A 15,690-nucleotide genomic window follows, 5' to 3' on the forward strand; every position below is an offset into this window, starting at 1 on the left:
AGGCCCATGTGGTTTTTTTTATTTTTTTATTTTTTGGTGTGCAATTTTTAAGTCCAATAATGTTATCAATACACACATTGATTCAACAGCCCAGGTACATGTTTTCAACCCGTGTCTCTGTCTTAGTATAGGTTGCTTGCTGCATTTTCTTCATCTGTAGAGGAATGTTCTATTTGTGTCATGGGATAATGAGCACAAAGCACTGACTCACATTTAAGAGAAAACTGCAGCCCCTGCAGCTTCACCTGAGCCCTGTAGAGCTGTGGATGACTGTTGTGGTGTTTTATTTCCTTTCCTCCTAGGCACTCCATGGCTCGAGTAGTTTCCCCCCACCTGATTAAAAGTGTTTGTAGAACTCCATCTTGTACCCCATGGATAGATCAGCTTGCAACTTTTTATTCAGCTGTAGGGGATATTAAGATTGATGTGATCATTGGGACTGTGTTTGTTAAGAGCACTGTGCAAATGGAAACTGTGCTTATAATGTAGCCCAAATGTACAGAGGACCTTTTTTATATTGATTTAATGGCTAGAGTGACTGCCAGACCTTGGGAGAGAGGTAAGTTGCTAGCTATTTAGCTGTCACAAGAATGAACCTGTTTCTGATATTGTTCTCCTGGAGGCTGTTTTCAAGCTGGTTGAAGTCAATGGCAAGTTGATGGAGTGATTGCCATCGACCTGGGTGAGTTTTGGAATGAGTGCTCATAGACAGTTACTTTAGACACGTGCTACTAAAGAAAGGCTGGGGGAAGGAAAAGCGAGAGAGAGAGAGAGAGTACACACACACTTTGAATTGATTGATTGATTGATTGATTGATTATATACCTTCACACCCACTTTCTCCTATTTCCTCTTCATGCTGCAGCCTCCAGCACTACATCCCGTGCTGTTATGGAAGTACAGGAAGTTGCAGTGGGAATGAGGAGCAGGCTCAGCTCCCTTCATCCCACAGAGGTTGGGATACATGGCCCATTGTTCCTGCTGTCTACCACAGGCTACAAAATCTGTCCTAAGGGGTGGGAAGAACAGGTTGAGTCCATGGCAATGCATGCCTTTCCCCTCCCTTTCCTGTCTTCATGATTGTACAGAATCTATTATAGTTACCCAGGGTAGACACCAGAAATGGATCACTGCCACTTAACAGGAGGGAGAGGGTCAAGGCACATGGAGGTCAGTGCAGCTGAGGCCAGAGCACCAGACAGGCTCTTCCACTGTTAATACAATGTGCCAAACTCCCCACCACCTCACCCGACACCCTCTCAGTAAGTGGCTAGGAAATTAGTGTTGCCATTGTGTCCCACTGGACATGTCGCTACTGGTATTAAGCACTTAATGATGGTAATTTTTCTGCGATATTCTGCTACTGGCATATGTCAACATTTGCTGAGTTTCCACTTACTGTATGGCCTATTTACCACTGATCTACACAGGTTCTGTTTAGTTTCAGATTAGTTATTTTGCATATTCATTTTCTTTACATCAATTTATTTAAATTCCAGATGTGTAAAATGGTGTATCTAGGGGTTCGCTAGGGAAACCCATGACTTACCATTGAATCGGACCAAATGGTAATTGGGTTTTCTGTCGGTCCATGCTTTTTAAGCATGGGACAAGTCAAGGTATGGAGAAGCCATAGAATCCTATCAATTTCCAACTCTCTGAGCTGAGGTTCTTGGACTTCAGACTTTCTAAGCTTTGGAACTTGTACTAGATAAAGTTGATTTTTACCTGTGTATATCATGTAAGATGCCTTGTCAGGCTTTGCCCTAAAAGGTTCCCTAAAATACATTAAATAAACAAATACATCCAGGTGTTTTGCCTCATGGGGGCTGGGAATTGGGCCATACATAGCATAAAGCTTAAAATTTAAAAGCTAAGTGAAAAGAAAATTAGTTAAATAAAAAACATGTAATAAATCTATGATCAACCTATATTTTAAAAATCTCCAAATGACCTTCCAGAAAATATTTTTAAAATATTCATAATTCTTGAATTGTATCTCTTTTTTTAAAAAAAAGCTTTAATGAACTTCAAATAGCTTTAATGAACACATTGATGATTTTTTAAATGTTGGGGGGTCAGTTGATATGCCAAGGAAGTTCCAGAAATCTGCTAATGTTGATTTATCAAACTTCAGTGTCTTGGAATTCTCCCTGCAGATCACAGAGTAAAGCATTTGTAAAGCAAACACAAAGTAGACAAAGGAATATTTATAAAAGGAAATGTTAATAAAATAAATATGCCAAATAAATAATAAGCAAATAACAAAAATATGATAAGTAGACCCGTTGTATAAAGTGCTAACTTGGTATTAGAGAAGCATTATTTAGACAATTTGTGTAAACTATTTGCTTTTGTGATTTTAGTTGAAACTCAATATGTTTCTACATGTCTGTGAGTTCATATACCAAGCTAGTGCCAAATATATTGCTCTGATTTCCTTTGGACCACATCAGTGAGGCTGGGGGGAGGGTCTTAGCGTCTGGGCAGCCCAGGACCTCCATACACACTGCCAAGGCTTGTGTCCCGGGAGGTCACTTCGGTGTGGCAAACACAGCAGTTTGACTTCACCCCTGGAGGCACACTCCATTCTCTCTTAAGACAAATAGATGCCAACAGAACAACATATACTATGGGTGCCATCCAATGCCTCTTTATTGAAACTTCAGCCAGTGTAGAATTTAGTGGCCAAGTTGCTCACTGGGGCAAGACAGTTTGAGCATATTATACTGATCCTGTTCTGACGGCAATGGCTGCCAGTTAGTTTCTGGCCCAATTCAAAGTGCCGGTTTTCACCTATAAAGTCTTAAATGCCCCAGGACCACAATACCTCAAGGACCGCCTCTATATATATGAACCTACCCAGATCCTGAGATCATCCTCTGAGGCCCTTTTTCATGTGCCTCCTCCACAAGAGGTCTGGTGGTTTAAGACTCAAAGCTAAATGCCATAGTTATTTTGGTTGGAAAGCTTAAAAATCATAACTAATTTTGACAAAACTATTTTAGTCATGTAATCCACTTTAGTGAATATGTAGACTACAGTATATAGACATGAATACATGTTGAAAATGTTCACAGCTTCAGGATATGAGAAAGATTAAACCTTTCTTTGCTACAGAAAACTTTAATCTGTTAGCACACATAATATGAAATGTATATTAGCGTTTGCCAACATTCAGCTTGCAAAGGAACTGTCATTCAGCAAAAATGGCCTGAATTAAAATGCCGAACTCATTAGTTAAAGAGACTACTTTAGAATCGTAAGGTCCTCTACCGTTTCCGAAGGTGGGAACTGCAAGTTCCAGTTCCTCTCTGTTCCTTTTTTTCTTGTGAACACTGCCATTTCTTTGTTACCAGGACAGGTGATTTGTCACATTTATGCTTCTGTCAGGTTGATTTTGTTGCTGCAGAATTTTATTTTTCGTCTGGTAGCACAAAATCCTATCATTTAAAAAAGCTGGTCAGATTCTCCAAAGAGAAGATAAAGGAGATGCTTTCACCACCAACTAACTTTTCCAGTGTATCCACACAGGTAGCAGAAAGTTTGATGAAGGATACCAGAAAGACAACAGACTCTGGAGTGTCACTGTCATTTATTCCTCATAATCAATGTTGCCTTTGTAAACCTGGGCCAAAATCCATGATATTTGTGCCGCAGCAGGAAACAGAGGCACCATGGACACATTGTTTCCCCTTGAAGACCCAATCACCCTAGCCTAGTAGAACAGCTCAGATTTCATAGGCATGGGATCCTAGGTATGAGTCCAGAATATAGCTTCTGCTATGTCATTATGATGTGGATGGGGCTGTTGATGGTCATGGTTTCCTTCTTCTTCATCAAGGTGAACAGGGGTGGGGATTTTCATTCTCCTAGCACTTTAATCTGGAAGTTTTCATCATTGTCAGGGGTGTGCTCAGAGTATGTAGAGCTAAATGATTTGATATTTTTGCCCTGCCCTTTCAATGGTAAAGGTAAGGGACCCCTGACAGTTAAGTCCTGTCACGAATGACTCTGGGGTTGTGGTGCTCATCTCTCTTTACTGGCTGAGGAAGCAGACAGTTTTTCTGGGTCATGTGGCCAGCATGACTAAGCCACTTCTGGCGAAACCAGAGCAGCACACAAAAACACCATTTACCTTCCCGCCGGGGCAGTACCTATTTATCTACTTGCACTTTGACGTGCTTTCGAACTGCCAGGTTGGCAGGAGCTGGGACTGAGCAACAGGAGCTCACCCCGTCGTGGGGATTCGAACCGCCAACCTTCTGATCGGCAAGTCCTAAGTTCTGTGGTTTAACCCACAGCACCACCCACGTCCACCCTTTCAATACCACCTATATATTCACCTCATCTGGGCTGTCCTGCCAATGAAGTTGCACTTGAACAATGGGCACACCACCATTTCAGAAAATCTGTACCAGTCTGTCTTTCACACGGCAGCATATCTCACATTCCATAGCATGGCAAGATTTATGCCTTATCTCATTGCAGCTTCATTATAGCCTTTTAGCCAACGTATCTCATATCTAGGTTTTTGCCCTTAATGTAGAAATAACCATAAGGGTTTGGTTTCACCAGGGCTGCACTGAATATTTTTTTCAAATTATGTCTGGATTTTGTTTTGTTTCCTGTGTCTGTTGAACCCAGTCCTGAAAGCATATGCTCCACCCTGTGTAAGAGGGTGTTATTTTCAGTGTTTGAAGGAGGGGAAAAAGGAAAGTTAGATTAATAAGAAGCGTTTTGGAAGGTCAGATCTTTCCTTTTCTCCTTTCTGCCCCCACTTTCTGTTATATCTGAGTCCTTTTGTATACTTCAGGCAATTATTGCTGCTTTTATTATATAAACCCAGGATCTTGACAATGAAGCAATTGCAGTTTATTGTCCTGTTTCACACCTGCAGGGAATATCAGAAATACCGAGAAGCTGAGTTATGACAAACAGCGTCAGTATGAGATAATGGTAACGGCTTTTGACTGTGGGCAAAAACGTGCAACTGAAGATGTGTTGGTACGAGTTGAAGTCAAGCCTGTATGTAAGCCCGGATGGCAAGGTAGGGATTGTGTATTGTTGTTTCTTTGGAAATGTTGATGATGAATCTTGAGATACAAATAAAATGTTAACTCTTTAAAATTGTAGAATATTGGCAATTTCTTTTTCTTTTTTTTATGTAATGCGCTTTTCAAGTGATATAAATATTCAAAGCAGAAAGCAATGATAAAACCTTGAAAAAAAAACTTCAAAACAAAATAATTAAAATATGGGGAAAAGCAGGGGAGATAAACCAACTAGTTCACTAACAGTTAGGGGCTTCCCACATTCAGAGAGCAATCCTACAGCATGGTTCAGCTCTGTCACAGGACCTGACAACCCAGTGTAACTTAAGCTGGCAAAAAGGGTAACTCAAGCACTACTTTAAAGGCTTGTTTTTCCTCTGCTGGGCTTAGGTTGGCTTAGCCAGCAGTGGCCCTGTTCCCGGATCTGGCTTCGTGTGCATAGGTTTGCTCCCTTAATGACTAGGTGCCTGGCTAAAGCAAGAATGACACCGTTCCTGGGATGCCTCCTAGTATTCAAGGGCAAGTTGATGGGCAGCTCACAAGGAGTGGCAGTAGCAGTGGTCACCACCTCTTCCAGGAGAAAGCATCGATTCATGCTGTAGCCCAGGGCCCCAGCTCTTACTTGAGGATACCATGTGCTGGCAACAAGTCTGCCTGGTTTTTTTTAAACTAAAGTTTTTGTTACAACTGAATAGTGCCACATTCCAGCGAGAGATGCTGAGGTTTGTAGTCATAGCATCCACTTCAGCAGGACTGGGCTTTCAAACCACACCTGCTTCCTCTTATGATCAGTGCTGCATTTACGTATAAGCTAAACAAGCTATAACTTAGAGCCCCACTCTCTTGGGGGCCCCTCATAAAATTTAAAGGAAAAAAACAACCGGGTGTACATTTCCAAAATATCAGATAAAAAAACAAATAAAATAAAACCTACATACAGCAACAGTGTTTTGCGTTGTTTAGGGTCCTATCATGTAAGTAATGGGCCCCGCCTGCTAGTCTGCTCCCTAAAATGTCACTGGTTTGCACATATCTATATATAGGGGGCCTACATTCTGCATGTGCAAATGGCTTTAGATACCTATTAGGTCCATAAATTAACATATAGCATATATTCAACACAAAAAACAGCAACCATTTGTTGTTGACATATAAAGGGCCCCATTACCTTCAGTAGCTTAGGGCCTCATCAAACCTAAATCAGGCCCTGCTTATGAGTACCCTTTGTTATTGCTAGACCTTATTGCTACTTTTTATTGCTAAAACTGAATGAATCTGAACACGCATCTGGAAAAAGGTCCTCCCATATTATGTATCCAGGATTCAGTTCCTAAAATGCTTTAGTTTATGAGTTGATGGGTTAGGTTTCAGCCTTACATACTACTGTTGGAGGCAGTATGCCTCTGAATGCTGGTTGCTGGGAATCTGGGATCACAAGTAGGAAGAATGCTGTTGCCCTCAGGGCCTTCTTATGGAATTCCTATAGGCATCTGGTTGGCCACTGTGAGAACAGGATATTGGAACAGATGAGCCATTGCTTTTCTTCTGTTCTTATTACTCAGCTCAGGGAACATCAGGTACTGATCCCTATTTCAAAGGAGCAAATACGTGCATTCCTCAAAAGTTAGGATATCAGTGGTTTTCTCATATGTTTTAGTATATTTCTCTCTCAATGCAGAGAATACTTGAGATGCTTTGTTTGTGTGTTTTGTTTCTGATGATTTGTGAATAGTATGTGGCACCACTCAAAGGTTATTTTTAATATAAGACTTTCTTATTGCAACTGATTAAGTGTCAGATGTGACCTATTTAATAATCCATTGGGATCAATGCAGAGGTAGGACAAGACCATTTGAGGTAGGAAATCTAGGTCACACTCCTTTGTGATTTCTACAGGTGCTTAAAAGTTGTTTTCTTTTTTTAACAGAGAGCAAGCATTGCTTTTAATGGATAGGGGCATAAATCTGGAATGCCCCCCATCCCATTTTGGAACAAGAAACCTGTCTGTAGGTGCAGCAAAGTGTGTAGGTGGGAAAGTGCAGCAAAATATATTTGATGTGATTGTCCACTTATTTATTGTTATTTTATTTTTAGTATTATGATGGCATGAACAAATTCAAACTTCAAACAAATTTCATATTCAGGATTTTGAAATAGTTAAGTTAGTTTTCCCCCATCCCAACTGCAAAGGTGATTGCTGCTTTTTAAAAATTCACAGCAGGTTTAGCCCTAACAAATAAATTACTGCAGGACAGAATCTGAGCACTTGTCTCTCAATTCTTCTAAGCTTTAGAATCTGCAGTCTAGTGAACTTTCAAAAAAATGGAAGAAAAGCAATGCTTATCTTAGAGATATAAACTTGTGACCTTCTGATCTCCTGATGTGCAGTGCCTCAAAATGGAATTCTATGAAATAAGGTATTCAAAGGCTGAAACACCAGAAGTGTTTTCTTCTTCAAGATGTATTATAGCTATTGATCCTTGACTACTTAGACATTCTTTGTGTATGTGGCATAGGCTCAGCAGGGCATTGATGACCTGTGATATGTTCTGCAACTTCCTGTTTCATTGATATTAATAGAGCCATAAAAAGCAGTACCCTTCCTCTGCATTCTACTTATTTATCTTGGATATCTTGGGGTTATATTCCAGATTGCACATATCCTAAAATGCCATTTATTTGGACCTTGTCAAGTTTTTAATTTCATCCAAGTTTCATAGAATGTATAAATCAAAACATCTGTAGGCTATTTTGTAAGGCCTTTCTGCATAGTAAACTTTCCTGATTTGCCAGGAACCTTCATAATGTGTCTTTGATAATTGGGTTGGATGTTTCCTTGATTTAATTCTTCATCTCAAGATCTCCCTGACCGTTTTGATCAGGGGGACATTTGCACATCCACAGTACTAAATTATTTTTGGGGTATGATATTACCACCCGCAATGATTCTATAGAGGAATCTACCGCTTTTGAGATTTCCAGCTTTCAGAACTCTGTGAATGCCACAGAGTAGACAAACCTTTAGTAGATAAAGTTACCAACAAAACCCTATGCCAAAGAAATGCAGAGCCAGTAATAAATGATGTGTTTTATGAAACAGAAGGGCAATAACATGAAAAAGTATACCTCTTTAAGTCATAGGAAATATTATGTGCATTATTTATTCTTGTTTTGCAGAGGAATCAAATTTTGCTGTAGGACAATGATTGACACTTTATATGCTGTATTGTGATAAGGTGATAGAAAGATAGTGTTCAAAATCAAACAGCTGCTGAGCTTATGTATGAATTCATACTGTTACTTATATATGGTAACAAGTAAATACAAAAATTGTAGTGATCATCCATCACAATGAAGGGTGCACAACAGCAAATGCTCTTTTTTAAAAAAGTTAGGATGTAATTTTTAATCAGATTTATCAATATAATCCAGGTCTTGTGAAACTGGGATATAAGAAAATGTAGAAAGGACATGCCAGCTTGCTTCAGTGCCATGCTAGTACCATGGGGCAGCCCAATAGTTCTATGTATTGGGCTTTGAGGAGAATGAAAGGCATCAAAGTATGTGATATGAGACCAGACACCAACCTAGTCCAGCATCTTGTTTTCCACAGAGGCCGGCTATTACAAATCTGATAAATCTCTAAGAACATGAAGCAGCAACCCTGTATAACTGTTGCTTTCCTGCTGTTCATAGACATGATGCCTTTGATCCTGGAAGTATTATATAGCCGTTGATACTCTTATCCTCCCTGATCATTTGTCTAGTCCCTGATCCTACAGTATATTCTAACTTCTACATGTTCGGATAGGCTTGCCTAAACAAAGATGTTGCAAACAGGTGCTGGAAAGAATACAGTTGAAGGTGTTTGCCTTATGTTGGGGACTTCCAGAGCGCAGGAACTGCCAAGCTAAAAGATTGATATCTTACCACTGTAGAATGAGCATTATGTGGCACTTGTAACAGGGCCAGTTCTGCAGGTGGTGTACAGCAACATTAAAGCAAAACACTAGCAAACAAAAACCTTTAAAAGCAGTACAGAATAACTGTTAAAATGACTGGCTAAATGTAGTTAAGCTCATAGCATGAGTAACTGTTTAAAACTATTTTGTAGCCTTTTGTGCTCCCAAGTAGGTATTTACTTCTCCAAACCCTTTGTATGCACTTTCATTGCACATCAAAATTTGATGTTTTCCCCCTTCCCCACAACAACTAGGAACACAGCCTTGACTGAATGGATTTGGCCTGGAGTGATCTATGCATGCTCATCCTTCCCCGTCTATCCACATACGTTAAACCTTTGCATATCCTCTGGCTATTTCAGTAAATAAACTGGTAGTGTCTTGACAGTGAAGAATAAGACCTTGACCTCCTTGCAGTTGAAGAACACGCCATTTCAGTAAAATCACATTGTCCCTGTCACTCAAGGCTTCAAATGAATTTATTTACGTTTATATAAGAATATTTCATTTTCCCTGGATCTCATTAGGAGCAGACTTTTTAAAATTGCTGCAGAAGGGAAAGGTGGAGCTGAGAAATTCATTTTCACAAATTTCACTCAACATATCCAAATGTTCATGTTCAATTAGGGATATCACATAAAAACCATGTTCTCTGCTTTCTGTTTAAGCAGTGGACACCAATTGCGCCGCAGACAGAGCTGTTCAAAAGCCCCCAAAGGCGAAATAGTAAGGCTACAGAAACTCTGCAGCCCTTGAGCCATGGCAAAGGGCACATCCCAGGGAAATGGCAAGCCTTTTTCATAAGAGAGCTGTGCAACATTGAACTTGTCTGATCTAGCTCAAGGAAGATGATCTCTGACCTGTTTCAGGTGAAGCATAGACAGAATACCTTAGGCAAGAGCACTACCATCATGTCACATGACTATAGGTGGGGCCTGGGACAGAAATGGATCAGCACTCTTACCTAGGTCAGTTTATCTAAATCCTGGGTCCCTAGCTGTTGTTAGACTACAATCCACATCATCCCTGACCATCAGTACAGGCTGGCTGTGTCTGGAGGGACTTGTTGTTTGGAGGACCAAAAGTTTGGAAAGGCTAGTCTAGGGAATATAAAGCAGTACTTCAGCTAATTATTATTTTTGGGTTCTGGACTTGGTGTGCATTGCTTCAGTTCTGAAGCACACAATTAACATTTCTCTTCTCCTTACCCCCACTCCCCAGTTTCATGCTTTGCAATTGTTTTTACATTCCCGATTTGCTAGAGCAAAACAACGAATAGAAAGTATTTGCCTTCACTTTAAAAAGGAAATACTCTGAGCATGTGCAGGTTTTGCATTTTAAACTCACTTCGATCATAGTAGCATCATGACTCTAGAAATAAAATGGAGTTTTCTCCTGCTGTCTTGATGCAAAACTATTTACTTGAAAATAAGTACTGTTTCGTTGTTGAAAAGTTTGACATTTTTTCTAAGCAAAAACAGTAAAGTGTACATTGTAGCTGTGTATGTTTCCAGCTGGCTTCTGCTGACTATAAAACACTTTTAAAAATAAAAAGAGAGGTAGGATGTTGTGGTGACCAGCATCAGCCCCAGTGAGCCTCACCATGTCCCTCAATCCACTTGCTAATGACAAACCCACTTGCTACTGCTTTTATCATTTGCTGCTCTCTGAGGGGGATCACTGAGCTTTGGGGTCCTAGATCCCACCCCCCACCCCCAGTTATAGGCAAAGCTACAAAACTCAAATTTTATTAAGGATTCTGCTTCAGCTATACACCCAAGCTTTATTAGCCAAGTTTAGGAATTGCTCAGCAGCTTTGCTCCAAGTCTCAAGAACCTTTCTTGTACGTTGTTAGTTCAGGGACTGCATGGTACTCTGAACATTCTTCATCAGCTTTTGCACGCTTCCTTTTTCAATTGAAAGTAGGAGTAAATTTTTGAGTGGGCAACAGTCAACTTTGGCTCATCCATCAGAAACTAAAACAATTTCCACATGAATCTCAGAGTACAGTCCCAGTAAATCTTTTAAGAATGAACTAAGGAACTGGTCATAACTGAAGCAAGATTTGCAATTTAAACTCCATTTACACTTAAATAATCTGAGCACGTTGTTCTCTTTCCTCCTCAATACAGAAAGTTTCTCATTTGCGTCTTCAATCAAACCTTGAAGTGAATGAACATTTGATCTGAAATGAGTTTTATTCCATCCACCGCATTCTTATGTGTGCAAGGCTAAATCAGACTGACTAGATATGCATATTATCAATGTGCACTGTCTGGAAAACCTTACAAATGAAATATCCAGATGTGCAGATTAGTAGAAGAGCTTAACTGGGGTGGTTGCTTTAAAGAATCATCTGCAGCATCTGAACACCTCTGTGATAATTAAGCAATATGTTTGCACAAAACCCATTGTGCAAACCTGAAATACATGCATTTTTTTTTTAGTTTTAATAGACCAATATTTTGAAGAGATCAAAGTCTCTCATCTGAAACTGTTTGCAAATTCCATATTTAGTCAGATATTTGAAAATAAAACTCTCTGGTTGAGAAGGTCAGTGTGCTACATGCAGCACAGCGTGTGCTGCTGTTGACGGTTTAAATCTTCTGGGTCACCAGACGTCTGGCTGAACAAACTCTGGATTAGCCTGTTAAAGCTATGAACCTGAAGAATTCTTTCATAGACGGCTTTGTAACTTGCTTTTATTTATGCAGTTATAGATAATATTGGGGGAAAGTTTACACTGTTTTTGGAAGCTGAAGCCCTTTGTGACAGAGTCTGGATTTGAAATAATTTAATTGTAAATCTAGTTATTCTGGTAGCTGCAGACTAATCCTCAGAAGACTTTTGCTCATGCTCCAAAGAAACAATATAAACTGATAATTATTGTCCAGAGACTGCAAGTCCTAAGACTTCAGCCCTCGATGGCTGAACGCCAGATGGATTTTCAGGTTTCAAGTTATATTAATAGCTTGCATATTTTCTCTTTAACAGCAATATGCTTTGTTTTCTTGGTTCTCTGCTGGGGAAATTGTGAACAACAACCATTCCAATTATAGAACTGGAAGAGCGATTGGAGATCATATTGTCACACACACCTTGCTCAGTCCGGGCTGTACCAGGCTACGCCAGCCCTGTTCCACTTTCTATCAGCTCTCACTATTTGGAGAAATGCCCTAACAGCCAAAATCTGTCATTTTTGTATGTGACAGGCCTTCAGATATTTGAAGGCAAGCTATCATGTGAGGTCTTCCCTTCATTTTCTCTTCTTCATGATAAACATAAGCAACTCTTTCAACTGTTCTTGTACAAATTGATTTCCAGACTTGTTACCTACTTTTCCCTCTCCTCTGTGCATACTCTAGTACAGGGGGCAAGGAGACCTGCATGATTCAAAGGGAGGTAGAATTCTGTATCAGGGACATCTGGAAATGAGTGGAACTGTTCAGAGGGGTTAGGACTGCATAGGGGAGGAATAGAGGGCAGGGTGGGGATGGATAGGAGGTGCAGCATTGTGTAGAGGAGGTGAGACAGTGTAGAATGATCAGGGCTGTATAGAGGAAGGGAGACTGTGTATAGGATGGAATGGATAGAGGGGGTGGGGTGTCATGGCAAATGAGGTTGTACTGGCAGCACAGTGTCTCGTTGGACTGGATTTTGGAGGTATGCTTTTTTATGTGTGGTTCCATTTTTTTTGCCTATTCAAACCCCCATACCATCCTGGTCCCTTTTCTCTGGGCACACTCCAGGTTTTCAATGGCTTCCTTGAAATGTGGCATTCAGAAGTGGACATAGTACTCCAGATGTGGCCTGATCATCAAAGAATATCGTCCAAATGTTATTTCTCATGATTGGAGACATTAATCCATATTAATCCCAATATGTGTTTCAGTACTTTTCTTTGGCTCGTACAAGTGAACAGTAATAATAATAATAATAAACACTGGATAATGGACATTCAGATAATATGTTTTTGATACTTCTGCCATAAATTTATGCACGTTTTAGGAGTAGGGCAGGTTCCACCAGTCTGGCCTTCTCTGTGCTGATTCCTGGCTATGCTGGTGTAACATGGGCAGAGTTGAGCAAACTAATAGTATCTACAGAACTGTGTATACATATACATTGCCTTTTGGTAATGTTGGGGTCAATGACGTCCAGGGGTCCGGCACACTTCTCTTGCGCAGCTCTGGTCTTCCCCCCTGGGACCTTTGACTCAGCAGAGCGTAAAACACAGCGGAAGCAGAAGCAGAAACGTTCTTCGTGTGAAGGCAATAACTCAGGCTGAAACGCAGCAGTCTCCTTATCTTAAAGTCTTTATTCCTTAGCAAAACACAACATCTATAAATCTCCTGGCGACAGAGCGGACATGTCGCTTGCTCTCTCAACGGAGCTAACACGCACACTGAAAGAACACAGTAAACCACTCCCTTCAGTGTTCTAAGCCCGCCCTCAGAATGTGAGGCGTCATCACTCAGAACTCTTAACCCTGTAAGTTCTGAGCCTCTCCTAACACCCCCTCTCGAATCACGTTCTGAGAGGACCTCTGAGTGTTCAACACCTTCCCCATCGCCTTCCGCCCCTTCCTGGCATCGTTGTTAGGCACCTGTTGAACCTCACAAACCTCAGGTTCGCACTGTGCGAAACCAACCCACGCATTTGTGACCTGAAACCTCTCAGGTGGAATTCCCTTTGTAGCCCGCGATGACCGCCTGGGCACAAACTGGGGTGCTCCTTTTGACCCACTGGGGCCAGCATGTGCGTCTTCCTCATCAGAAGACTCCCCCTCTGACTTGACACGTCTGTGAGCTCTCTCCATTATGCGCACAGGAGATGAGGGCTCACTCTTGGACACTCCCTTAACAACCTGTGGAGACGCCCTACTCTGTTCAGGGACCTGGTCTCCACCAGCAGGTTCAGGCTCTGGCTCTCTTTCCTCCTCAGAGTCAGACAGACAATCTGAGTGAACGTCAGAGCGCGCTTTGCGCCTTGCCCAACCATCCTGCTCAAAGAACTCAGCCTGTTTACTGACCAGAAGCTTGGTCTGATCACCTTTTGGGTATGCGAATCTCCACCCTTTTGTCGCAGGCTCATATCCACAGAAGATCATTTCCTGGTACCTTGGGCCACCCTCCTGCTGCAGAAACTTTGGTACAGGCACCATGGCTCTGCTACCAAAAGTGCGAAAGAAATGCACAAGCGGCTTCTGCCGATGAAGCAGGAAATACGGGGTGTCACCTACCACTGCATTGTAGCACCTGTTCATCGTGAAATTGGCCGTCTTTACCGCCTCCACCCAAAAACTTTGAGGCAAACCAGAGTCATCCAGTAGAATCTCGGATGCTCGAACCAGAGCTTTACTCCTAAGCTCTGCCACGCCACTCTCCTGAGGAGAAGTCACCTTGTGACGTATCCCCCTCTGGCGAAAGAAACCCTTTAAAGCTGACCCAGTGACCTCTGAACCTCGGTCACATTTGAACCCTTGCACCTTGGTGGAGAACCTCAGTTCCACCTCAGCAACCCAAGCTTTGATCAGTTGCGCTGCTTCCTCCTGCGTTGTCAGAGAAAAAGCCCAGGAGTTCCTAGTAAAATCATCGATCAAAATCAGCAGATGCCTGGCTTTGCCCAGACTTGGCTGAGGCATAGGCCCAAACAGGTCTGCGTGCACAAGCTCAAAAGGCTTTGTGGTTACCCTCTCCACCCTGGGATAACTGCATCCCTTGCTCTTGGCTTTTCTACAAGCCCTGCAATTTAGGGTTGCACCACATTCTCTTACCTTGCACCCTTTGGTGCATTCTGATAACATCTGAACGTCCTCACAGGACCCATGTGACATTCTCTTGTGCCACACGCAAGCACATGAAACATGAGTGTTCCCCACTCCCTTTTCCTCCAGTGGAGTTTTCAGAACAAAGAGGTTGTTCTGATTTTTCTCAACACGTGCCAGTTGCTTCCCCCCTCTGGAAATTGTGCAAACACTTTTTTCAAAACTCACTGAATATCCCTCCTGTAAAAGGCACGGTACAGATAGCAGGCAATGTTTTATCTCAGGGAGAACATAAACCTTCAATTCAGCCTGTAAGAAAGAGACAAACATGTTAGAAACATGGGTTACACGTCCCTGTGAACCTGTAGCAAATTTAACTGTTTTCTCAGTTGAAACAGCCTTGCAGTTCCACATTTGTCCATCAGGTGGCGCTGTTACCAAATGGGCATTCGCAGCCGAGTCAACAACCCAACGTAGGACTCTCCCCCCTCCGGAGTTGTCCTTCTTTGTTGCCTTAGCAACTGACTTCCTGCTGCCCCCGACCTTGGGGCTCTCGCTGCAGGTGTTGTTGTCGTCCAAAACCGCCATCGACGCAGTCAGCTGATAAGCCTTCCCACGCCTGCTCCCTCTGTTGCCATGGAAACCCGGCTGGTTCCCATGGGAAACGACCTTGGAAACATCCTGCCCTGGCTCCCTTGCTCTCTGTGGGCAGTTGTGACGCAGGTGTTCAGTCGAGGCACAAACAAAACATCTCCTAGTGGAAAACTTTGCAAACTTGCCTTTGGTCTTCTCTGCCCCCCCAACCTTTCCAGCAGCACTCCTCCTTGAGGCTTTTCTGCCGTTGGGAAAATGGCTTTTGGCTTCTGCTGTGGTTTCTCTGCAAACCCCCTCCAGCTCCTGCCAAACA

The 15,690-nt window shown here is 42.0% G+C and overlaps 1 protein-coding gene across 1 annotated transcript in view; it reads left to right on the forward strand.

Annotated features, from left to right (window-relative positions):
* Positions 1-15,690, forward strand: part of CLSTN2 (calsyntenin 2) — a 339,735-nt gene that overhangs the window by 256,683 nt on the left and 67,362 nt on the right. The window contains exon 5 of the mRNA XM_053389993.1: positions 4,901-5,050. Coding sequence (XP_053245968.1) covers positions 4,901-5,050 — 150 coding nt within the window. The remainder of the gene's footprint in view (positions 1-4,900; positions 5,051-15,690) is intronic.

The sequence above is a fragment of the Podarcis raffonei genome, chromosome 5, assembly GCF_027172205.1.
Source record: "Podarcis raffonei isolate rPodRaf1 chromosome 5, rPodRaf1.pri, whole genome shotgun sequence".
NCBI lineage: Eukaryota > Metazoa > Chordata > Lepidosauria > Squamata > Lacertidae > Podarcis > Podarcis raffonei.